We start from the raw sequence: 27784 nt of genomic DNA on the forward strand, positions 1-27784 counted from the left end.
ATCAGAAAAGAACAAGGAAATGAGAAGCAGAGACTTTAGCAAAGGGTAGGAGGTTGAGAGAGAGAAAGAAAATCACAGCACCGGTCCCTCTATCACCCGGGCATACCTGTCATAAGACTCCATAAGACTCCCTTTGTGGAAGACTGCACCTTTTTTCCTGCTCCCCCGACCACAACTTAGCCTAGAAATACTCACCAGAAAAGGGCACAGAGCAGCACTAGAAAAACAGCTGAGCTGAAAATAAACTGTTTCCCCCGTCCCTCCCCAACACCAGACACACACCAACACACCCTAAGTTCCAGGCTGACAAAGAAGCCGCCTCAACTACATGACAAGGACATGATTTGGTTTCTGGCAGCAGCTGCTCACGTGGAAATGGCTAGTTTTGCACGCTTTTTTAAAAGGCAATTAAAAAAAAAAAAGGTATTTTTTCTATCACCCAGCCTTCACACTTACGATCATACCTCTCGTTCACATGCCAGTCAGAACCCAAGAAGAGGAGCTCGGATACAGAATAGCTGTGCACGTGAAACAGGCTGACAGTCAGAAGCTTTTGTATAGAGATCCCATTATGCTAATGGCTCCATTAAAAAGCAAAACAATATCCATGATAAAGGTTCCCTGAATGATGTGGCAACTTCAGTCATAAATCTATGATGGTAAAGGGAAAGAAAATTTTTAAAAATTATGTTTGAGTTTAGCTATCTTTTCAAAAGTCCTGATAAAGAGTACTTAAAAAGTTAGGATGCTTGCTTATTTAATAGAAATAGAGATGGAAGTGAACACAGGAAAAATAAAAACCTTCTAACGGAGCTCGCCAGAAGCACTGCAAATACAGGGTTGATGCATCCCTATTTGTTAGGGAGTTTCAGCAAACATCCAGCACAAAGAGTTTTTTTTTAAACTAGATGTGTGCGCACAGAAACTCAAAAGCAAATTAAACATGCTTGGCACTCAAAGAATCCCTTCAAGGAGAACACAGCTGCTTCCAAAGGAAGGTTTCCTAGAATCACTATGTGATTTTTTTGACACATAAGGTCACCTCAAAACCCTTTATTTCACACCCTACAAAAACCCAATTTAATTAGAAATATGGAAATAAAACTGGCAGTTCCACTGTCAGGTTTTAGGAGATTAGGATAGCTTTATTTAAAACCCCTCAAAATCAGGAATATACCAGTGAAACAGACACCTCGAAGGTGTGATGAATATCAAACTTAGGCTCATATCACTTTAGCATAAGCACTTTTCAAATTTGACTCTTCATATTATATGAACTTCTGACATGTTAACAAACTGACACGTTGTCAATCCAGTTTTAAAAGGGAACAGAATTGGGGAGGGGGAGAGAGTGCATATAACATCATTTTCTTATTCTGCAATACAGTTAAGTCCAAAAGTCTAAAATAGAAGGTGACTAGAGAACAAAATTCCAAAGGAAAAACTAAAATCTGATAGTTTCAAAGCCAACCCCGGAGCAGTTGTCAGTGCCATGTGCTCATGGTTCGTTATTCAGAAAACTGCCCGTAAAAGAGAATTGGCGTCCACTAAGCACAAGGTTGGGCAGCAGCAGAACCCAGACAAGGAAAGACCCAGCCCATCTCAACCCAGAACCACTGCCCCTCCTGATGGCTGCAAAAAGATTCTAGAGAACCCAGGCCTCCCAAATCACCTAACAAGTATCAGAGGACCAAAGGCCTCGGGAAAACAGAGCCACAGCACAAAAATACCTTCCTCCTTTGGCAGACAACCTTTACCTCACAGGCCCACACAACACAATCTGCCATCTGCCAGGCAGATTAGATGAAATTCTGCTCTTCCAGGCTTGAAAGTAAGTGTGAGTTGATCCACTGGAGCCACTCTGGGATTTAATCTGTGGGTAGTTAAAAGGCACTGGCTTTTCCTTAGAAAACCATCTTGAATAGTACCCAAGATAAAAGCAGACGCCCAACAGTCACTCATGGAGCTCTGTCAATGCCATGACAACAGCATGAGCTGCTTGTATGTACGTATGCATGTTTGTGTGAGGCACCATCTCAATGGAGGCATCCTCCCTGTGAATACCAGGCTCCCCACATTGCCACCAGCACTTTGTGGCTGTGCATTGCTCCACCACCTTAACAGGAATGGGGGTTGGTAAAGCAGATTGGATTTTGTATTAAAGGGCAGACTCCCAATTCATAATGGCCTGCCCCTCCACAAAACATCCCCATGTTGGTGATATGGTGGTCATTTTCCTGAAATTGATAATAATGGCTCACAATAGCTACATTTTTAAGCCAAAAGTATGGAAGACACTTTTTAGTAAAAAAGGAAACATCTGCATAATAGCTGGCATATAACTTTTCTTCCTGAGCAAGTGAATACTAACTAGCAAGATTGGATAAGCTAAAAAATAACTGACTTCAAAGGTTGCTGACTTTGCTCATTTCAGTATGTTAACAAGACTTCACAGACTAGCAAAATATCAGAGATAATATCCAATATTGCCAAGGGAGAAAAGAAACAAAGTTAGGCATATAAAATGGTATAGCCTTTGGGGAAGATAATTTGGAAGGATCTATGGAAGTTTTAAATGTACATCACATTTGACACAGCAATTCCACACTGAAGATCACTGAAGACTATATTCTACAGGGATAGGCACCCATGTGCAATTACATGACTACATGTGTTTCCAGATAATATTGGAATAATCTTCCAGACAGCATTGCTTAGAAGAACACGAAATTGGAAACCAGAAGGGGAACTGTTTACATAAATGATGACACAACTCTTAAAAAGAAAAGGCAAGAAGATCTTAGGATTGGCCTGGCACCTGTGGCTCAAGTGGCTAAGGTGCCAGCCATATATACCTGAGCTGGTGGGTTCGAATCCAGCCTGGGCCAGCCAAACAACAATAACAGCTGCAACCAAAAAACAGCCGGGGGTTGTGGCAGGCACCTGTACTCCCAGCTACTTGGGAGGTAGAGGCAGGAGACTTGTTTGAACCCAGAAGTTGGAGGTTGCTATGAGCTGTGATGCCACAGCACTCTACCTAGGGCAACAGCTTGGGGCTATCTCAAAAAAAAAAGAAGAACTTAGGATTGAAATGGACAGAACCACAAATGTATTTGTATCTCATGGAGTAAAGAAAAATCTGTTTTAATGTGCACATACAATCTCCTGAACATCCTACGCTAGTCAGTTTGCAAGAGAGTCTGGGCATCTGATAGTGGACTAACCGAGGCTGCCACTAGGACAAGAACTTGAGGCACTAACTAGGGCAGAGTTAGGAACCTCATTTGTTCCCGTATCACCACCCTCTTCACCTTCTGATTTTTATGCCAAATATATCAAGTGTTACATTTTAGAGTAGGATTTCTAGAGTCATGCCACCTGCCTTCAAATACTCATTTTACAGGCTTGCTCAGGATAATCTTTGACAAGTTACTGGATCTCTATTCCTCAGTTTCTTGAGTTAAAAAATGATATTAACACTACCTATCCCATAGTTGTTTTGATATGTGCAAAGAACTTAGAAAAGTGCCTGATAGACGGCAGGCCTCAAATATGTTTATTATTGATATCTTACATAATTTTTTCTTTTTTTTTTTTTTTTGAGAAAAAGTCTTACTTGTTGCCCTTGGTAGCGTGTCACAGTGTCATAATTCACAGCAACCTCAAACTTTTGGGCTCAAACAATCCTCTTGCCTCAGCCTCCCAAGCAGCGGGGACTATAAGTGCCCACCACAATGCCTGGCTCTAATGTTTAGAGACAGGACCTTGCTCTTGCTCAGGCTGCTCTTGAACTCCTGAGCTCAAGCGATTCACCCATCTCTGCCTCCCAGAGTGCTAGGATTAGAGGCATGAGCCACTGCACCTGGCATAACTTTTCAAATAAATACATTTTCAGAAGATGGCTAGATTTGTAATGTACTTATATGAAAAGATATCTCCATGATGTAATGTTTCACAAAAAAGCAAGTTACAAAACATAAACAACATGATCACATTTTGAAAAGTACACACACCAACAGAATCAGAAAAAGATCTGAGAGGCTCCATCCCAAAGCATTAGCAATGATACTTTATAAGAAAGAACATGGGGGGAAAAGGTAAAGCATGACTTCAGTTTCATACTCTACATTTTTCTATACTGTTTGGAGTTTTAATCGTAAGCATGTATAAACCCTATGTGTGCGAGAAAGAAAATTTAGGGTTTGTAAAGGACCAAAGCCTCTTTTCCCTAAGGAAACCATACGCACAGACAAAGTAATAAAAACCACTCCTTTCAGTACTGGAGAGAGAGGAGGCAGGTCAAAATGAAATGTCAGCTCTATAATCAATAAACTCCGCATGGAAAGACATAGTTAGGTATGTAGACATTTGGCTCCCTATCAAGGCAGAACACACAAGATATAGAAGCCTAGATATAGAATACAATGGGAACACAATGGTGCCCTCTGGAGTTGTGCAACACAGTGGCCACAGGACTATAAAATGCCATTGTTCAAACAAGCAAAAGGAACTGCCTGGGCCCCAGCACAGCTGGCTGGCCCAGAGGAGTCTGGCTGGCCTCCAGCAGCCACTCGCTCCATTCAGTACACAAACCACATCACTGTACACAGGGCACAGCTAACACTCCCTATACTAAGTGTAGGTCATGAGCACGCAGGCCTCCTGTACCACCACTAGCCTCACAAATCAGAAGCCAGCTTCTCTGGCAGATTGTCACACACAGGAGGGCCTGAGTTAGGCCAGCCCAGTTTGATCTTTCAAACTCAACAGCCAACTGTCAACTGAGAGAGGAGGGGAGGCAAAGATGGGGTGGAGAAAGGCCATAACTGCTTCTTTAATGAAAGGGACTCCATTTGGAAACAGGAGGAGAGAAACTAAGTGTGAGGTCTTAAGGAAGATACTGTCAACACAAGGCACACCTGGAATTTGGAAAGTAGCACATCAATACAACATGAAAGGGCAAAAGAAGTTTCAAACACAGGTATTGACGGGAAAAGCACTCTATCCCTGTGACCTTGGCTGTCAGGCCTTAGAAGAAAACAGAAGCACACCCACTGCCTGGTCACCTCATGGGATTATGTCTACCAGGACTTACACCTGGGTTTCTCAAAGTGGGTGCCATGGGCACGTGGGATAGGGGAATTCTTCTGAAACCACATGGACCTGTCCAATACTGTCCAATACTGGTACTGTCCAGTCAGTACCAGTCCGTGAGGCCACACAACAGGGAGTGGCGGGCGGGGGTGGGGGGAGTGAGCAAAGCTTCATCTGTGTTTACAGCTGCTCCCCGTCACCTGCGTCACCGCCTGAGCACTGCCTCCAGTCAGATCAGCAGCGGCATTAGATTCTCACAGGAGTCCAAACCCTGCCATAAACTGTGCATGTGAGGGGTCTGGGTTGTGGGCTCCTTATGAGAATCTCATGTCTGATGATCTGAGGTGAATGTAATGCACTTGGATCATCCCAAAACCATGCTCCCACCACCACAGTCTGTGGAAAGATCGCCTTCTAGGAAACTAGTCCCTGGTGCCAAAAAAGGCAGGGGACCACTGCAATAAATGCCAATTCCGAGTCACTCTATTAATCAGAAACAACACGTTTCCACACTCCCCCGGGGAGTGGGGGTCTGGGGTGGGATAGTGCAATCAGATTGAGAACTACTGATCTAAACTAGAACAAGGCAATGAGCCAGCCAAAGGAAGCAGTGTTATGACAAGGACAGCATTCACGGTAATAATCCAGGTGCAGCCCCCGCCATTCCCTGTGTGCCTTTAGGCTTCCCTGCCTTTGCTTACACCTTTTTATCCAGGAATGCCACTTCTCCCACTTCCTCCACCTCGCTAACTCCTACAATACCTTCTCGACTCTACTCAGATATCACCTTCTCCAGGAGGGAGAAAGGGCCCTTTTACCCCCAGCCTCCCTCTCCTTAAAGCACAATCAGTGACCCCTTTGCTGTCTTCTCCACACAGGCCAGAGCTCTATGACAGTCACTCTTTATCTCTGTGCACATGTGTCTGAGGCACAGATCTAACACCTCTTTAACAGACAAGTAAGTTTCTAAGCTTCATGAGGTCTGAGAACCCTAAACTCTCTGATTTAGACCCAGTGCCCAGCACAGCACATGGCACAAAGGAGGAAATCACACAGTAAACACTGCACGGACGTGGTGTGGCATCACAGGCGACCACCACTTGCTAATCCGAGGGGGCAGGAGCAGGCTTTCCCAAATGCTCCCCTCCGTATAATCCACAGGTACCTCCTGTGGGCACTGCTGTGGCAACGTCTTCACTGCGGGGCACCGCAGTCTCTACCTCACCCTCACACATGGGCATGAAAGAATAGTTCTTTAACAAACTATGATACAAAGTTTAACAGCATATATTCTCAAAATTGTTCATTTTTATTTTATTATTTTTTTTTAAGTTTATTTATTTTTGTATTTTTTTGTTGTTGCAGTTTGGCCAGGGCTGGGTTTGAACTTGCCACCCTCAGTATATGGGGCTGGCACCCTACTCTCTGAGCCACAGGAACCACCCTATTTTTTTTTTTTTTTTTTTTAAGAGCAAAAGGTACAACTAGCTTTTGGCTAGTTCCAGGCAGGCTAGCACTGACTCTCCTCAGAAACACCCAGGTCCCTGAAGGTCAGGGGTGACCTCTTCCTGACAGCAGGTCTCTGTTCTTACGGTCACATGCCTTGGACACTCTCTAAAGTGTAAACCAGGTCTTCCCCAAGGGGCCTGAGAAGGCTTTCTGAGCCTTCACAGGCTTCAGCAACACCTGTGTGACCCCAGCAGTTACGGACAGTGTCATGACCAATTATTCTAACCAGTGCTGACTTCCATCTTGAACTCAAGGTCACCCATAATAATTTCTTACATTTGTAAAGTGCTTTATAATTTACATAGCTTCACAAAAATGATCTCACTTGATCATAATAAATTATACCATGGATAAACAAGGCAAGTAGTATTATCCCTGTTTACAGAGCAGGAAACTAAAGCTGAGGACCCTTCTGACACTTTCAGATATATATATATATATATATATATAGAACTAACATGGGTTAGAGAAAATAATAAAGAACCCATAGGAAACCAGGAACGCAAGCAACCCAGAGCACCCCGTACACACAGCACTGGCAGTATGGAGGCTGCCGTGGGTCTGGGCAATGCAGATGGAAGCACCCGTTGCATCTCTATTCTCATCTGAAGATGGTGAAGACAGTAGGACCCGGTTTGATCCACTACATGGTATGGACACATACAGGGTGGCCATAAAGTTCGTTTGCAATTTAAAAGTATGCACCAACTGTATGGACACCCTGTATGTGTACAAGTCATATCTGCTATGTGGTCAAAGTTCTGTAGAAAATCAGTACACAGAAGATAAACTGAGTCCCTCAAACCAACAGTAAGACTGAGTACCAGCAGTTATTGCATTTGCTGCAACTTAACTGTCTCATCGTTAAAATAGGAACCTTTCCATCTATCTCATAAGAAGTTAAAAGGATCAAATAAGACAAGTGAGAAAGCATCCCCAAAAGTGAAAGGCCCCATATAAACAAAACAGAGTATTAGAAAGTGGTGACTTCAGCATTAAATCACATTCTATGAGGCCTGCTAACTTCACAAGGGAGCTAGAACGTGAGTCACTACCAGTGTGTAGGGCAAAAGTCATTTGAAATAAAAGGCACAGTCTGTCTGACTATAACACTTAAATCACACAATGGTGTGACCATTGGCTATCTCTTGTATTTCCAGAGATCCATCTCTATAGGACAGGCAGGTCAGTACTTTCATACTTTCTATTTTCACAACTTGCTCCTTCCTTTGTTATGAATATACAGACCTAACCTGTTTTTCCTAAGTGGAATCTAGTTTTATAGATCATCTGATAAATAAGTACTGCAAGGTAGAAAGGTGCTTTCCATCACGGGTTGGAGCTGAAAAGGGGCACTTCAGTGGAGGAACCATCTCACCTCTTATGGCCAGCAGCTTGAGCCCCCGCCTCCCAAGAGCACACCCCGCTTGGCCAAACCTTCTGATGAATCCTGCAACAACCTTGCTGGGACATCATGGGGGGGTTCTCCGCAGGTAGCAGGTGGTCAAGGAGCCAACCCAGCAGAGATTTCAGGATGACAGGCTGCCCCACTGCTCTGCATGTCTAGCTCACTTACACTCCAAAATCTCAGTGTGGTTGCCTGGTCTCAAAAGAGGTAATATGTGCTTCAATATTTGCTATGAATTTCATCAGCCACTAAGCTGTAATGGACACCCCTAGCCCCACACCACCCCTCCACACACACAACAAAACCAATGAGCAACAAAAACATGACTGGGAAATGATCCAACCATAGTGGTCAAGGCACTGGGTCTTGGACAGCTGATGGCAAATCAGAGCTCCACAATTCGTTAGCCTTGTGATCCTGGGTTACTTCTGTGATATTTCTGTGCCTTGGTTTCTCATTTTTGTAACAAGGAGAAGAACAGCTTCCACATCACATAAATGTCATGAGCACTGAATGAAATGATGGGTGCACAACCTTGGCATAGTGCTTGACACATGGTAAGAGTTCAGTAAGTGCATATTATCATTATAAAAGCAAGGTACAGTCTATAATAGTCTGTATCATCACAAATGGGGTGGTATTAACAATCTGAAACCAAATTAACATTAGCACCGAGGTGAAAATGTAAATGCAACTGTGCTTAATGAGACACCACAGAAAACATGCAGAATGTGAACCTAATGTTCACCAAATATGTCATAATATTTTTCCTTTGAGAAAATATTAAAAATACAAAAAAAATGGTCAGTTCCCCTCTAGAGTACTATAAGAGTTCTGTCTGGAAGGTGACAAAATTTCAGGGCCATATAAAAGAAACTGTTTATGAGACAAACAAATGTCATACAGCAGATATTCATGGACATTAAAAATACATGGTAAGGGGAAGAAGAAGGAACCCCTAAGTAAACATTTTTCTGTTTTTGAAAAGTAAACATTTTGTTTCTAGTTTTTGAAAAAGCCATTAATACTAATGCCTAGAGAAGAAAAGAAAGACTTTCCAAAGCCACCTATCAGATAGACTAGCATTTGTCAGTTACCTTTTTCTTTTAAATCCTACTTAAAAAGTGCAATCGCCCAAATAAATTTTAAGTATACCAAAACACTAAGAAATTACAAAATTCATACCAAAATAATTCATGTGTTACAACCATAATTACTTCTATAACTAGAAAATGATTATCCTCATAAGAAAATCCTGGAAAATTGCTTAAAACATTTCCCTTCTGAGTTAATGTAGGAAGGAAAAAAATGAAAATTCAGCGTTCATTTTGAAGTCCCTTTGCCTAGAAAGACTATCTCCCATCAATTATCTACACGCAAATAATTTTAAATGGCTTTGTTTGTGCAACAGCCACATTTCTCTCACTTATGAGGTCTTTCTCTACCCACACCCCCTTTGCATTTTCCTGGCTGTTTCTGTGGAATAAAAACAAAGGAACGCTTTCTTGATGCCTCTGTGCGCCCCACTTTTTGTGAGTCTTTGTTTGATCCACTCCAGAGAACTATAACCAGAAAAAAAAACAGCAAGGAAAAATGGGGAAAGAAGGTCTTGCTTTTGCTCTGAGAAGCCACCATTTCTCAGGTGGAAAATAAGAACACATGCCACAATGACATTTTGCCTTGTGTCACAATGATTAATAGTCCTAATTTTTCCAATTAGGGGAGTAAACGCAAGCAGTCGGTGGAATCTGACCAATCTTACGCACTATGGTCAGTGAGTGCTATAATTTGGATGCAGAATGAAATCCAAGGATGATTCTTTTCCTTTTGACAGCTAAGTATAATATTATATTTCCATCCTTGGCCCTTTTAGCCCACAACCTAAAAAAGAAGCTTTTCAGAAAAAATAAGTTATTTCCAGATCTGACCCCTTTAACCAAATGTTTTCTTTGAATTGGTATAATATGACTCAAAAATAAAGAGTTTAGTTAATTTATTTGAATAAATTAATAACCCTGACAATGTCTTGGTAAAGATAGAAAGACTTAGGGAATTAGAGTGGTTTTATATATTATTTATCAAATACTTATCAAATTTCACAGAAGCAAACTCTATAGGGCATTGCCCAAGAGCTTCAAGATACACATAAAGCTGCAAATACAGTAAACTGTCTGGAAAAAGAGACCAACTCGAACAGTGAACCCCTCATACACTTCACCCTCAGCTACTTGAATCAAATCACAATATTTCAGATACAGAATATTCCAGACAGTTCCACTGAAGTCCTGTCAGAATGCCCAAGGGAACTTCTAACTTACAAATAAAATTTTAGAATTTCAAGGAAACTTGGAAATCACTTCATCCAACTCTCAATTTACAGCTGAGGCCCTAAGGAGATAAATGCTTTTCTGGATGGAGTTCATACAGTTGTGAAAGAACCCAAGCCCCTTAACTTTATAAGACAAAGTCATGTTAACCCTCTCAAATAGGCACTTATAGAATGATGGCTTAAATGTTTTTCAGACATAAATAGCTTCATTACATCAGTGCTGCAAACTGAGCGTATGTGGTCTGCAAAAACAGACCCCCCAAATCAAAAGATCTCCCTCTATTACTGAAAGCACAAAGATATCAGCTCATCAGAATCCAGATGGTAACTTGAAGCTTACTGTAACAGATTTTATCTGCAATACTCCAAGTTCATTGCAAGGTATTCTGCCAGTCAATGCTTTTCAAACTTTGCTTTTCACAGAAGCCTTTATTGTTGTTATTGTTGTTGTTTAAATAAACTCATATTATAAAGCAAATAAAACCTGCATTTTATCCTTCAATTTTATGTTTACTCAGTATCAAGTTAGTGAAAACAATGATCAGGGCTCCTGTTAGTCCAGGTCATACCCCTTATAAATGAGAAAGGCTGTACCCCTTTCTTCCCCAGACCAGCCACCATGTGCAGAGTACACCTACAATGCCATATATGTGTCACAGATCACTTCTAATAAGTTACTCTAGAGCAGCGGTTCTCAACCTTCCTAATGCCGAGATGTATTTTCATTGTTACAAAGGGGTCGCGACCCACAGGTTGAGAACCGCTGCTCTAGTCAATAAGGCTGTCCTAAGGAAAACAAAAATTTTAAATGGGAAGTTATGAATAACAATTGCATAAGACATATATTTCCATATTTTGTTCGATTACGCAGTAGAGTGCAAACGCTGTTTCTCACCAATGGCTAATTGCATATTTGGTAGGAGTTTTGTTTCTGTCTTCTGATAACAGCTTGCCTTGCTATCTCAGGATACTCTTATTCTGAAAAAACAGTGGTAGGAAATTTTCACTACAAATTTGAATCCTTGAAAGGTTGGAACAGCACCCCAAACTTGTAGGAAGCACTAAAAATGCCCAAGATATAGTATCAGCCAGAAGATTTTCTAGGATTGACCAGACAGGCCACGGTATAGGACAAACAGATACACCTAAGCACTTTCTGGCAGTAAGCAGAGTCTAGCAGTCACGTGCTGCTGTAGAGACTTCAATTGTAAATACTCTATTAAAAATTTATGCTTGCATACCCTGACTCAAATAAAATTTATTTTATATTTTTATTATAAACTACAACTTACATAGCAAATATTATGCTATGAGCAGAGCAATAGAGGAAAAACAACAATCCTGTCTTCATTAAGTTCAGTAGCTAGCAGCACATCTCTTCATAAAATAGCACTCATCACCTTCTTTTTGTTATTCTTTATCTGGACTTGTATATTTTTTTGAGACACAGTCTCACTATGCTGCCCTCAGTTGAGTGCTATGGCATCACAGCTCACAGAAACCTCAAACTCTTAGGCTTAAGCAATTCTCTTGCCTCAGCCTCCCAAGTAGCTGGGGCTACAGGCGCCTGCCACAATGCCCAGCTATTTTTGTAGTTGTTGTTGTTGTAGTTTTCATTGTTGTTTGGCAGGCCCAGGCCAGGTTGGGACCCGTCAACCCTAGTGCATGTGGCTGACGCCCTAGGCACTGAGCTACAGGCACCGATCCTTAAATAGCAATTTTACACAGTCATAGAACAAACAGAACCAAGATGCATATTTCAGATTTTATGGAGTTAATTTCATAATTTTCAGCAAAGTCTATCACTTCTCTCATAAATATTTGTTTTCCTCTGGGTCAACACTTTGGGATGTGAGGGGCATGCCCTCCCCTGTCAGGCTATCCTCATCTATGCAAACAAAGCCTGATTTTACATTCTGGACAATTCAGAACATAGCATAACAGATACCTACCCCTCAGTGAGCTTAGGGTTTTCTCCCTCATCCAAGGAACCCATTCATTTATTGACTCAACACTTACTAAGCCTACTAGAAGTGAGTTCTGCATTACCCTCTAGGAAAATCAAAGGTGAACAACACAGTATTTCTGGTTTCAAGGGCTTTATTAGCCTGCAGCTAAGGTAGACAGTTTCAAAACCATAGTAGCAAAGGCTCTTAGAGAGGTGGCTGCAGGGAAGGATGTGGACTGGAGGACAGCACCTTTCATTTCCACTGGGAAGAGTCAGACACATAAACTCTTAAATAACAGACACTGCAGTTAGGTTTCCCAAGTAAAGATGGGAGAAAGGGGTGGTCAGCCCAGGGAGAGCTCCAGCAATGCAGAGGCCCACAGTCCAGAAGCAGCTGGCATCTCCCAAGAATAGAGGATAAAACTACAGACAGAGGCCAATTTAGGAAGGGCCTTGGGTGCCATGAAATGACTGGTCTCTATCTTGACTGCAAAGGAAACATTAAATGTTTTTGTTTTGTTTTATCCAGGTAAACCACATCAACAAATTTGCTTTATGAAAAAGTTCACTTGTGCTTAGGCGCAAAGCACATACTATAGTGAGGTTCGTGCATGAAGGAGACAAATCAGGAGGCTCCAGCAGTTATCCAGACCAAAAAAGCACCTGCCCAACACATTGAAGAGCACACCAGCTCCCTGGCCAGGCAGGATGAGACTTCCCTGAGCATGGACAGGGCAGAGGGCCAAGCTTCAGGTTCCAGCAGAGAAAGGGCTTCTGATATCTGAACAGCAAGCCTCAGAGCTCAGGGTTTCCATGGCTCCTCCAATCAATGCAAACCCTTCCTTTCTCCATCTCCCCTTCTTCCTATCACCTCTGTCACTGTGGACTTGGGTTTTTTGTTTGGTTTGTTTGGAATGGTGTCTCACTACATTGCCCAGGCTGGAGTGCAGTGGCTGTTCACAGATACAATCATAGCTCACTGCAACTTCAAAGTCCTGCCTCCAGTGATCCGCCTGCCTCAGCCTCCTGAGTAGCTGGGACGACAGGCATGAGCCACCACACTGGGCTCAGACTTGATTCTGCTCCAGGGTTCCACCCTCAAGGACACACTCATCTATTCCCTTTGGGTCGCTCAGCACTATTTGATACCTGGCTCTCACTTCCCAGTTTCCCACCACGCTGCCACCCACGCTCATCTCTGAGCCACCAAGTGGACTCTCAGCCTCACTGTGCTCCATACCTACCCACTAGCAGTCAGCATGCTGACTCTGACCACAAATCCAGAGACTATGCTGGTGCAAAAAGACAATGTGGGGATTTAGTTCACACAATACCGGTATTAATATAAGCATTTTATTTAGAAAGTAAAATATGGTGTACAGTTTCTTCACCACTGTCCACAGAACCCCAAAGCCTGGGGCCGTGCCTCCGGACTGTGGCCCAAGGTCTTATGTGCAAGAGTGTGGTACCATGAAAGGACTGCAGCCTTCAGACTAGGAGAGACTACTGTCTGAATCTCAGCCTTTCTCAGACAGGTCCCCCGCAATAAATCACCCTCTCCAAGTTTGTGGTAAGGCTTGAGCTTACACACTTCAGCCAATCACACAGGCCCAGCCCCTGGGAAGCATTCATCTGAAAGTTAGTTTTTCCTCTGTCTGCCCACTCTCAAGTTCTCTGTAATTTAAACATAAAGTATGGTTTTTAATTTATCATTCCAAATGTCTCTTGGAGGAGAATAATCAATACAGAATCCATCTGTCTTCCTCCGCCCAGTCTTAGAAAGAAACCACAAAAAAAAAAGATAAACCATTGTTTGAGATACTCAGTCAGGTGACAGGAATAAGTGGAGGCAAGGAAGAGGGGGAGGAGGAAATTACCCAGAAGGAAGAGGAAGAAGGTTTTCAGCTATTTAAGTAGGACTCCTCTCAGCTGTTTATATTGGATAATCTCAGCAGCTGGTGACTCACTCCTATGGGAGTAGCTGAACATGAAACTTCTATTCTTTTGTATAAGTTCTGCGTTTTGCAGGATATGAGACACTCCCTCCTCAGGGCTATTTCCTCGGGTACACAAGTGAATAACATCACTATCCCAAGTCCTTATCTTCATTTTAAAGCTTGAGGGGGAAATATCTGTCTTGACCTTCACACCGATTTCTCTGTGACAAGTTTATGCACTGCCTTACCTTGATTAAAAAAATCAAGATAACACCTACCTTGAGGAAATGTTATGCAAATTAAATGAAATAATATTATAAAACATTTCTGGGTCCTTCATTTTTCCAAGGATCCCGTCCTATACCTCTTTGGATGACCATCATGTTAGCACAATGCTGTATGTGTAATAGACATATCTCATAAATTATCATCCAATAGTGGTTTTTCTACTGTGTCATAAAATATACCTTTATATCAGTGTAACTGGCTTATTGTACCCTCAATGAATCCCCAACAATAAAAAAAAAATATATATATATATATACCTTTATACTTGTCACTGGGGAAAAAATATGCAGCAAGTGAACACTTAAAGGAATGTACTAGCTACTCTCAGGAAATGCATATTCAAGGATAGTAGGAAATGGAAAAAAAATTTGCCCTAAATATTGCTATATTCTTTTCAGGGACTTGGCATTCAATAACCAGGACTTTCAAAAACAAAATACATCTAATGTACTATGTGATGCCCCAAACCAAAGTTCCATATAATTAAATTTCATTTATCTGATTTAAATGCTACCCTACATGGTTAAACCTGTCACTTCATATTTTTATAGGTGATTGTTGCAGGGAGAAATGAAGCATCTGAAGACCCTCTTTCTGTTGCTTGCTTTGAAGGCACCTAAAGTGACCTGATGAGTCAAGAAAATGGAGCAACTTTATAAAAATGCTGTTATTCAAATAAATATCTGCCAAAAGTTATTAGTAGATAGTCATTAAAGAATCTAACTCAATTATGTCTGTGCTTCCAAAGGTGGGCCAGGAGACTCAGATCTCAGACCACAGAAAGGTGATGTCTGATTACACAGAGTTCAAGGATTTTTACTGCCATAATATTTTGTTTGTCTCTCTTCATACATTGCCTAAAATTGTTCTAACCTATTGTATAATCTGCTCAGGCTGCCAACAAAATACTACAGGGCTGGGTAGAAAAACAACAGAGATTTATTTTCTCACAGTTCTGAAGGATGGAAGTCCTAGATCAAGATCTGGCTGGATTGGTTCCTGGGGAGGACTCTTTTCCTGGCTTGCAGACTGCCACCTTCTTGCTGTATCCTCACATGGCATTTCCTCAGTACTACTTGGGGAGAGAAAATACGTGCTCTCTAGTGTCTCTTATAAAGACAGCAATCCTATCAGATGCGGACCCCCAACTTCATGATCTCATTTAATCTTAATTATTTTACTCCAAATACAGCCACACTGAGGAGCAGGGCTTCAACATATGAATTTTGAAGAAACAGAAACATTCAGTTACAGTATCTATGAATAAGCCATTATTCCCATAATTCCATAATTGCTAAATAAAACCTCTTCAAGTTCTTGACTCTCTATTCTTTTTTTTGTTTGTTTTGAGACAGAGTCTCACTATGTCACCCTCATCAGAGTGCCGTAGCGTCACAGCTCATACCAATGTCAAACTCTTGGGCTTAAGCAATTCTCTTGCCTCAGCCTCCCAAGTAGCTAGGACTACAGACACCCGCCACAACACCCAGCTATTTTTTTTGTTGTTGTTGTCATTGTTGTTTGGCAGGGCTGGGCTGGGATTTAATCCCCTAACCCCAGTGTATGTGGCCGGTGCCCTAGCGGCTGAGCTATAGGCACCAAGCCTTGACTCTCTTTTCTTTTTTTTTTTTTTGTTTTTTTTTTGTTTTTTTATTGTTGGGGATTCATTGAGGGTACAATAAGCCAGGTTACACTGATTGCACTTGTTAGGTAAAGTCCCTCTTGCAATCATGTCTTGCCCCCATAAAGTGTGACACACACCAAGGCACCCCCCCTCCCTCCGTCCCTCTTTCTGCTTCACCCCCCCATAACCTTAATTGTCATTAATTGTCCTTATATCAAAATTGAGTACATAGGATTCATGCTTCTCCATTCTTGTGATGCTTTACTAAGAATAATGTCTTCCACTTCCATCCAGGTTAATACGAAGGATGTAAAGTCTCCATTTTTTTTAATGGCTGAATAGTATTCCATGGTGTACATATACCACAGCTTGTTTATCCACTCCTGGGTTGGTGGGCATTTAGGCTGTTTCCACATTTTGGCGATTGTAAATTGAGCTGCAATAAACAGTCTAGTACAAGTGTCCTTATGATAAAAGGACTCTCTATTCTTAAAGGTTTCTTCTACTGAAATTATTCCTGGGTCCAGTCTCATAGTACAGATTACAGAACAATGGAAAGTGAGTAGTGACAGCAACATCTTCTGAGCACTTCATGAAAAAAAAGGCAATTTTATCTGAGGTAAAATTCGTTTCAGCTAAGGTGTTTCAACAAACTCAAAAAGGGATTAGGACTATTTTTCAAAGACTTATATACCCTAAGGCCACCAGAAAGTAAATTTTCACCATGGCTACTCTAGAGAGCGAACAGGGCAGCAACATCACAAGTGTATAACAAAGAAAGGCACTTAAATTTTAGAACAGAGTACTTTCTGGACATAAACAACAAGCTAAATTCAGGCTTTCCAGGCTCAATTTCCACTAACCTAACTTCTAATCCTGAAAGGAAACCCTATATAGGTAGTAGCGTTCAGCTTATAAGAGAGGTGAGATCACTTTTTTGTTTCTGACTTTATAAGACACCCATGTTAATTTTGGAAAGTATTAAAAAGTAGAAAGTGAAAATAATAATAATGTTACCTCCTGGTTACCAAATGGTTGCAATGACATTTCAACATGTAATTTGTATTCTGATTCTTCACTTCTCATAAGTATTTCCTCATTTTAAAAGTAATTACAATAATTTTATATATATATATGTGCGTGTATATATATACACACACATAAAATATTGCCTCTTCTAACTTGGGGCTAAGAACCTAAATATTTAGCCTTCTGAATCAATTTCTATAACTACACATAGAAGTATTATAAAGGAACTTTTGCTACAATAAATAAAAATATAATTCTCTAAAAGAAAAAACTGGGGAAGGGGCAAACATTTACTATATGTGCAATTTTGTAGTAAACCTCAGATTGTGTTTATGCTTTTCAACTCAACTTCTGGAAAAAACATTAGAGACTTCTCCACTGTTCATTCTCTATAGAATTGTCTATTCTTATTTTGGGATTTCCTGTTTCTTTGAGAGCCACATACTCCTCAGCCAACTTTGCCTACCTCAGAAGGATGGAGAGTGGCTCTCTCCTTTCCCTAGTATCAGGAATAATGTTTCATCCAGGACCTTTGCTTGGGGCTATTTTCAGTTGCCTCACACACAGGCATATTCATGTTCCCAAAGCTGTCCACCTCTGGTCACCAATGACAGATGGGATTCTTCCATTTTGGAGGGAAAAAAGGACATAGAACCAAATATCTACATTTTTGGTTAAAATTTTTAAGGACACATTTTTAGGTTAATGCCCAATTGATACTCTAATAAAACCAGACAATAAATTTCTTAGTTTATAAAAATGGTTCATAACTTGGGAGTAGTTATAAAATTTACCCAGGAAGACTAGCAAATTTCATATCTACAAGAATTCACACCACCACCCTCCCACCAGCTTGCTCTCCCTGGCATAATCAGGACATAAATAGGGGTGGACCAAACAAATAGATGTGCTGGTTGTTTCCAAAAACCTCCCATGTAAATGTCATGCTTTCTCCCCGCCCCCTCAGCCCTGTTTTCTCGATAAACAGCCACGTTTTACTTCATTACTAAGTGACAGATGCCTGTTTCTGGATTTAGTTTCTTTCCTTCCTTCATGTGATCGCTGACTAATGCAACCTGGGTCTTGAACCTCTCTGCAGTTAAGGACAGGACTAAAAATAAAGGCATAGGTTTAATTCCACTTTCAGGTCTTCATTCCAAGAGCAGTTCATGAGCATGGCTTCAAACCAAATTCCCAGTTATAAGTCATCATATCCCATATAACAAGGTTATTTTGAAAATCAGATGAGATCATCTCTTACACCCCACTACTTGTTTCTCTGTCACCAAAAGACTGCAAGAAAACTACAAAATCCAGTAAACCTTGTTATTGCAGTGCTTCAAGGGTACCCACGAAGTCACTTTTCTTCCAAAGACCACAACAGACTTGTCAAAGGTGAAATGGCATCCTCTGTAGACTCCCTTCCATCCACCCCTACCTTCCAGTCCCAGGTATTTCTGAGAGTTGTCGTCTCACAATGGAAGTAAGAAGATGAGGTAAAAATACAAGGTCCACAGACACAACAGGCAGTAAAAGACGGGCTGCAAGTCAGATGTATTGGCCCAGCCTCTAAGCTGTCACAGATTGTACGCAAGAGGCAATGGATCTTCCCGCTATCTTTCTAGTCATGGAGGCCTCTCTACTCAATAAGGAGAAGCAGACAGAAGCCATCAATTGGTTTTCTTTCTCGCTTTTTATTTATTTATTTATTTATTTATTTATTTATTTATTTTGCAGTTCATTGAGGTATGGTTGACAAATGAAAAAACTATATAATTTAACGTATACAAATGGATGCTTATATCACCTTAAATATACATATACACACTGTAAAGTGACTGCCACAATCAAACAATTAACATATCTATCACCTCACACACCTCACCTTTCTTTTTCTCCTATGGTAAGAACACTTAAGATCTACTCTCAGCAAATTTCGAATATACATTATTATTAACTATAATCATCATGTTATACCACCAATTAGTATTCTTAATCCAGTTCCACTTGCCTTGGGGAAATTCCTCCTGAATTTTGGCAACACACTTTCTGTTATACTTAATTTTTGATATCACTAATGCTTGCCTCTTTCTGTGCATTTATTGGATTTCGTGGTTAGCCATGAGAGGCAATATTGGGGAAGGGAACCTAATGCCACTGTAAGCTGGAATTTCCTGTTTCAAATCATATTTTTCAGGAGTGCAACAGTATAATTTTAAGAATTCTAAATTTGACCTTGGGTTCCTAACAGGTATAACATATTACCCCCCCACACACACACACACGCACACACATAAAATGCCTCTGTGTACAAAGATATTGCTTTGGATATTCGAGCATTTTCCCATTTTTGGAGGTGTGTTTGTACTTATACGCTGTTTGAGGGATGTATAATTCTTGTTTACTGAAATAGTATTCATACATTCTCTTTTTCAACATCTTTGTGGGGGAAAACTCACCATACCTGGAATGGCAAAAAATATTTGGTAGAAAACTGTGAAAGAAATAGAAATAACTAATGCTTTAGCCAGGCAAAGCACTGGTGAAAAGCAAAAAAAAAAAAATCTATAAAATTTAGTTTAGTACCAACTCTAAATGGACAGCTAATATTTCTCACTTTAAAGTCCTCTTTTCCTCCATAGCCATATTAATTAAATGCTTCAAGATGACTGCTCTTTAGAGGTTTGGGGTCTGTCACTTTAAAACTTAGAATGGACAGGCATATTACATGACCAAAGTCAAAACAATTAGCAAAGTTTTATCTTCAGTCATCACACATAAACCAAATGACACTGTAATCATGCTCTTCAACCCAGAACTTTTCTGTTTCAGACCCATTACCCACTAAACAGAACCACCTGAATATGTTGTAGTTCCTTCAAATTCAAAGTAACCTAACAAAATCTTAACTCTACATCATAAACCTGACCCATCTAGAGAAAAAAATGTCTCTTTTGTTGAATGGCACCTATATCCACCTAGCTACCTGAGCCAGAAACCAAGAAAACACCTGCTAGATAAACTGCAGAATTCACATATTGAAAGTGATACCCTGTTTCCCCGAAAATAAGACATCCCCCGAAAATAAGACCTACTTACAGGAAAGATAAGACGTCCCCTAAAAATAAGACCTAGCGCATCTTTGGGAGCACACCTTAAAATAAGACACTGTCTTATTTTCGGGGAAACAGGGTAGCATTTGGAGATGGGGGTCTTTGGTCTAAATCACAAGGTGAAGCCTTCATGATGGGATTAGAGCCCTTGTGAAAAGAGATGAGAGTCAGTTTGTTTCCTCTCCCTTCACCACAATCCCCAACTGCTATGGGAGGCTACAAATCAGATGAACACTTTGATCTTGGACTTCTCAGCCTCTGGAAATGCGAGAAATAAATTTCTGTTGTTTAAGCTACTTAGTATTGTTATAGTAGTCCAAGCTAAGACAACATCCTAAACTTCATTTCTCTAACTCCTCATAACCAACTACCTTCCCATGTTGCTTCCATTTCCTATCTCTCAGATCCATCCACATTTCACCTTGCCAAGGATTGCTAATCTGGTCAAGCACTTATCTCTCACCTCAGTTACTACAATAGTCTCTCTTTACTCATTTTCATGCCACCTCCTCTCCCTTCATATGCAACAATACATGAGTACTGCTCATATTTCTAAAGAATTCTTAAAAAATAATTTACTGGAAGAAAGAAAAATAATTTACGGGAGGCTGAGGCAGGATGGATCACTTGAGGCCAGGAATTTGAGACCAACCTGAGCAAGACGCTGTCTCTATAAAAAACAGAAAAATTAGCCAGGAGGCATTGGTAGTGCACGGTCCCCAGCTTCTTAGCAGGATGAGGCAGGAGAGTCACTGGAGCCCAGGAGTTTGAGATTGCAGTGAACTAGGATGGCACCACTGCACTCCAGCCCTAGGAGCAAGATGCTGTCACAAATAAAAATATAATTTACTGGTAGTCTCCATATTCTAACAAAAAAAATACCTCGCATCTGTGCATTAACTGCATTTTCTCCATATGCTACACATTTTACATAATCACATAGTCTATCTTTAATTTCTTTTGTCATATGAACTTAGATACCAGAAATATATTTTTGAAGTAATGATGTTTACAAAATTATCTGATTTCATGATGTTATGATATTCTAATGTGTTCATAGCCAAAACTGATTTAACTACTATATGGTCATTTATGTTATTTCACAGACAACATGACAAGGGAAAACTTTGTAAGTAAAGTGTTTTGTTGCACTTTTTTTTGAGGAGTGGTATTACTGATTTCAAATTCTACTAATGACTATCATATTAGGCAGTGCAGCACAAAGGCTAAGAGAGCAGATCCTATGTAAGATGTCTTGGTTTCCGATTGTAGCCCCATTTCTTGTGTGACCTTAGACAAGTTATTTAACCCTTCTACAACTCAGTTTTCTGTGAAATACAAGTGATAATTGAATCTTCCCTCATGGAGTGTCACAAGAATTAAATGATAACATAAGACAAGCTCTTAAAACTGTGCTTGTCACATAGTAAGTGCCATAAATGCTAATTTATATTGCTTTTAAATAAAAGTTTCAAAAAGGATCACTTTAATTTCCCATACATCAACAGGGTACTACATAACAGTTTTACTGCAATTACACCACTCACCAAAATCTTTTAACTTTTGGTGATTTTTATTTACTTGGTAGATATCTAGTGACATCTCATCCTACACTTTTAAAATGCCAGACAGTATACCAATTGTTCCTTAAGTAAATTTAAAATGATTAATAAAAATAGGGTTGGGGAATTTTACTTCTTTATTCTTTTCTCATATATTCAAGTTTACTGGTTCATTTTTTTAAGAAAACAACTTATACAAGTTGCTTTGTCCTTCTAATAATGATCAGCAATGCACAAAAGGTACAAAAGAATGGTGAGCGATAATCCTACAGTTGGAAACATACCTCAGTGAACACATTATATTTACTCTTCTGTTACACTGATTAGAGAGCTTTGTTAAAGGAAATGATATAGAAGAGTCTAATACAGGCCCTCATGCCGTGAACCCCACTCCTTGTCAAAAAGATTCTAGTAGGAAGATACATGAACTTTACAAGACAACTTATATAATGGCTTTGAAAATTTGTTCCATATGTAATGAGAAATATTATATTTAAAAAACAGGCTTTGACTTACATTGTAGGGTGGAAAAAGTATGATAATTAAACTTCTAGTCAAAAAAAAAAAACACAAGTAGCTAACTCCTTAAAGAAAAAAAAAACACTCCTTGTCAATGTTGTGAAAGGAACTTGACAGAAACCCAAGAAGATCAAAGTTCTAGTCCTTCCTGTGCGTTTACAGCAGTGTTTTTCAAGCTGTGGGTCATGACCCATTAATAAGTCAATTTAGTAATCAGCATTTTTTTTTCAATGAAAAAAATAGGCACTTCCCCTCAGTGGCAAGATTCAGGTTGAGCGTTTGGCAGGTGCTGCCTTTAAAGAGAATAATTACCACACTTATGGCAGGAATTTTATGTATAGTAGTTCAGAGGCCATTAGGCAGACTACAGACTGTGACAAAAGGTGTGGAGTCTCTTGTTTGTACAGATTGGATTTGTCACAAACTTACCAAGTCAAGAATTCCAGATAAAGTGCTTCAGCCTTCACCTGCAGATCATGAAAAATATGGTGGGGATCCACAAAACCCCCATAAACTGCATACGGTTACTAGAATAAAAAGTACAAAAAGATGTCCATACTGGGGAAAAGATACACTAAAGATGCTTGGATTAGAAAAAGAACATACCCCTCAAGTTCACAAGAATATCCCTTCAGTGAATGCAAAACTGAAAGTGGTCAAACATTTGATAAGAATCAAGCCCCTGAAGCTGCCACAAGGACTTCCAAGGGAGGCGGATATGTCTAACACGCGTCTCAAGAGCACTGGCGAATTAGTAATACAGCGGCACCTGAAACCTGTGGAGCAGAAAAGTTAAGTCCTGATGCCAGAATAGCTTCAGATTAAACAATGCAAATTGTTTAAAAATGATGAGAATGTTTTCATTAAAATAGATTTTAAATACCAGTAAAAAAAAAATAGAACCCCCAGAGTATGGAGAAATATTGCTTCAGTCATACATATGTGAGGTAGTGCTAGAGGGTGCTCGTGTTTCCTGGGTCAGGAAATTAAACGTATTTCTTATGGATGAAAGTGAAACAAGATTAAAAGCTACTACGTAGAATAAATCACTTAACCACTATGAAACTGTTTTCTCATCTCTTACATCACTTAGCATTCCTCTTCAGAGGTTAGACACAAACATTCTTTCAAGTGTAAAACAATGTATTAATGTTACAGTTACAGAATCCTAGACATGTTTCCTTAGGATTTAATATTTCTCTGACATATATAACTCACAACATAAAGTCACTAAGCTAGAAACTCAGACATATTGTATCAAAGATAATTCTAAAAATGTTGTCTCCTTTTGGTCAAGGGTAGAAGTATAGACAGGAATACCTAAATTTCTTGAAATTTTGAGATTTCTTGAAATCTCCCTTGTGGTGCCTTCCATGAACAGCCTCTGGAAAAAAGTAAGACCAAAGAAGAAGGGTGGCATCTCTTTATGGCTTTCAGGGCCTTGTGAAAGTCTCACCACTTAGGAGAATAAACAAAAGAGGGAAACATTTTCATAGGCTATTTTCATAGAAGTCTAGATCAAGAACATGAGCTACCATCCCACCATCTGCACCAGCTCTTCAGTGATATTTTACTTGGAGGTATAAATCATTTCTCTTTTCTTCACACTTAAAGTTTAGAATCCTGGATCAGACTCTAAATTTCACAAGCAATCCCAAGCAGCACATCAGTACTTAGCTGTACGTGTTATCTACATACATCATGGTATAACTAATAGAAACACTTTAAGAAATTGAAAAAGTCAGAGTAAAGGTAACACATCATCATAACTCTTTCTTACACAAGATACCGGTAAAGTATCCTTCCAAAGAGAAAGACGCTCTAAGGATCCTGTGGGAATAAGAGAAGGTACATCTTCCCCTACTACCAAAGGCGCTTTAATAAAAAAGGAACATTATTCCCACCCAGATGAGTTCAAAAACCACTTCAAGACAAGTAGAGGACAGGAATATTAGTGAGGACTCAATGACAATAGTACTAAGACACTTTATTTATTTATTTATTTATTTTTTTTTTTGCAGTTTTTGTCCGGGGCTGGGTTTGAACCCGCCACCTCCAGCATACGGGGCGGGTGTCCTACCCCTTTGAGCCACGGGCACCGCCTGACACTTTATTTTTTTTAATGCGTATCCTTAAGATCAGCTCATTCTGAGTTTTGTTTCTTATAAAGCTCATGGATTTCTTGAACTGATCAGTCCATTTTCTCCCACTAAGTTTAACCAGGTTTATACATATAAAATACCTGACTAGGTTTGAGAGGTGCAGTCTGAAGCTCATTTGGGAATGTTGTGCAAAAATCCCTGGTGGACAAATGCAAACATATTTGCAATGGTCTTTGCCATTACAGTACAGCCTCCATAGTTGACCACCTGCCTACATTGACCACCTCCTTAAGTTGACCTGATTTTCATAGACTGGACATGCATCATATATACTAAGACTTAGTCCTTTATGTTGACCAGTTTTTGCAGTCCTTTGGGTGCTCAACTTATAGGGGTTCTACCGTAATTCCCACTACTTTAGTGTGAGGCTTGGCCTGGGATGACAGATGAGGGCTTGCAGGAGACAGTGATCTGAGGAAATTTGTGAGTAGGTGATCAAAAATGCTTTAGTCACCATTCTGGGCAAGATCATTAAACCTTATTCCTCCTGTCTAGCTGAAGCTTTCTACTCTTTGACAACATCTCCTCTTTCCTCAACCACCCTCTTCCCCCAGCCTCTGAAAAACCATCATTCTAATCTCTATGTATTCAATTTCTTTAGATTTCACATATAAGTAAAATCATGCAACATTTATTTTTCTGTGCCTGGCTTATTATACTCAGTATAAGGTCCTCAGAATATATTCATCCACATTGCAAATTACTTGAGTTTCCTCTTTCGTTTAAAGGCTGAATAGTATTCCATTCTGAACATATACCTGTTTTCTTTACCTGTTCATCTGATGATGGACACCTAGGTTGCTTACGTATCTTGGCTATTTTGAATAGTGCTGCAATGAACATGAGAGTGCAGACATCTCATCACTATATCCATTTCAGTTCCTTTGGATATATATTCAGTAGTGGGATTGCTGGATCATATGTTAATTCTATTTTTAGTTTTGTGAGAAACCACCATACTGTTTTCCATAATGGCTATAGTGATTTATATTCCTACCAATTGCACACAGGAGTTCCTTTCCTCCACCCTCACCAATGCTTATCTTTCATCTTTTTTACAAAAGCTATTTTAAGAAGTGTGAGGTGATATGCCTAATGAATGGTGACTATAATAAATAGTAATACATTATATATTTCAAAATTGTTAGAATAGATTTTAAATGTTTTCACCACAAAAAAGGTAAGTATGTGAGGTAATGCCCTTGTTAATTAACCTGACGTAATCATTCAACATCATTAGCAGGTATCGAAACATCACATTGTATACCATAAACCCATACAGCCAGGTGACATGGCATGAGTCTGTAATCCCAGCTACGTGGGAGGCTGAGACAGAAGGATCACTTGAGGCCAGAAGTTTGAGGCTATAGTGACTGTTAATAGCCCCTGTACTCTAGCCTGGGCAACACAGCAAGATCCTATCTCTAAAAATTATTATTTGTCAATTAAAAATAATTTTTTAAAAAAGAGAATACTTCAGTCACTACCTGTGAGCTCCTGCTAGGGAAAGAGAGAGACAGACAGAGAGAAGCAAACAGATTGAAAAAATGAGCAACAACCACCTTGGGTCTGGCAGCTTGCCAAGGAGCTTTTGCTACCTCGGATCTTGGTGAAAAGCCAAGATCTCATCTCTTGGTGAGATGTGTTACAACAAAAGTGTTTCTCTTACAGCAATCTCTACACAAGGAAGATGTTTTTCTAACCAAAGGACACTTTGATTGGAAAAACTCTATAGAATTAGTCCCAGGAGGTTACATTTTCTAGCACTTGACCCAGAGGCCCAGACCCAAAAAAGTAAACTGACTTACCTAAGGTCACACAGCTGGCAGTAGATTCTAGTTAACTAGAAACACCTAAGATATAACTACTGTTGTGCTTATTGATTTGTTTTTAAAAAGACAAGGTTCCTTATCCCTTAAACTATATATTTATCACTATCGCTTTCTTAAAATCAGAACACTTAGGTACATAACTGTGTATACACTGTTTAAAGATCATTCATTAATTAACTAAAAGAGATAGTGCCCATACATTGGATTCGAAAAGGAATTTCTATTTCTGATACATCTTACTACAGGTCTAAAATTTAAGCAATTTTATCTGTGTTTACAGTATGCTCCTTGATATTTAATCATAAAGGTATAAAGACATAATTATCCCATACACAAATAATGATCATAAGAAGTATCATTACAGAAATATACAATTTACCCTAAAATTTCGGGTATTCTAAATTATAGAGACTGATTTTCAAAGAATGAGGAAACTGAATTCTACTACACCTGATATCAAACATCTGTGCCGGTAATACATCTTTTATCTAATATTCGTAAGAACTAAATGAGGAAAACACATCTACTTAACCAAGGTTTAAAAAAAAATCACTTGCAGTATAACCAGCTACAAATAGTGCTTCCCATGGTGAAAAATAAAGTCCACACATAAGTATCCTAGCAAAAATTTCATCACATACACGCACGCCTAACAGATGGATTCTAAAAAACAGCTAAGCATTCCACAATTCAAATGCTCAAAAACTAATAAAAGATGATTAAGATTCCTGTATGTGTGATATTGTATAAATGAGAACAACAGCAATAATTTTAGGCAGAAGACCCCTCCTCTCTGTTTTCACCTCTCAACTCCTTTTCTCAAATATGTAAACACACCTCTACCTCCCTCTGCTCTACAGCCAACTCACAACCACCCCAAACTGAGGTGTCTGCTGCAACCCAAAACATTTGACTGATAATATCCGGTTTGCCATTCCAGGAAATCCCAGAGTGGTTTTTAAGCCTCTGCCCACAGCTTCTAAAGAAGGGCGAGAGAAGAGCTAATCAATACCAGCACCCCAGCTGTGACCTGGCACACAGAGAAATCAAGAAAATAAATGCTATCCATAATCTATATAATTTAACACTTGGAAGAAAAGCAACATCTGGGATCAATTCCAAGCAGGACAGTGGGTTTGTGCGTCCTGAACTGAGTGTGAAAGATGGTGAGAGGGCGATGCCCTCCGTTTCCTCCGCAGTTCAGCAAAGGCAATGTCTTTTTCCTAGCGAGGGTTAATCTACCCCCACAAAGAGAGGAAAGTGAGAAGAAGGAAAATAACAGCCACCAACATTCCTTCCTCCCAGTAGGGCCTTGGCAATGGCTCTCCCCTCACTCTTAAGAGAGGGAAAACTGGAAACCATTCCCAAAGGTGGGTCCCAGACAAACTATTGTCTTGCTACCCAGTCACAATCCAGAATGGAAGCTAGTG

The 27784-nt window shown here is 39.9% G+C and overlaps 2 protein-coding genes across 4 annotated transcripts in view; one reads left to right on the top strand and one right to left on the bottom strand.

Annotated features, from left to right (window-relative positions):
- Positions 1–27784, bottom strand: part of DOCK4 (dedicator of cytokinesis 4) — a 471167-nt gene that overhangs the window by 441630 nt on the left and 1753 nt on the right. The window lies entirely within an intron of this gene.
- LOC128560233 (39S ribosomal protein L30, mitochondrial-like) lies at positions 22627–23156 on the top strand. Its single transcript, XM_053553804.1, has one exon. The coding sequence runs from the start codon at positions 22680–22682 to the stop codon at positions 23154–23156; it is 477 nt and encodes a 158-aa protein (XP_053409779.1). The 5' UTR covers positions 22627–22679.

The sequence above is a fragment of the Nycticebus coucang genome, chromosome 11 (assembly GCF_027406575.1).
Source record: "Nycticebus coucang isolate mNycCou1 chromosome 11, mNycCou1.pri, whole genome shotgun sequence".
NCBI classification, from domain to species: Eukaryota; Metazoa; Chordata; class Mammalia; order Primates; family Lorisidae; genus Nycticebus; species Nycticebus coucang.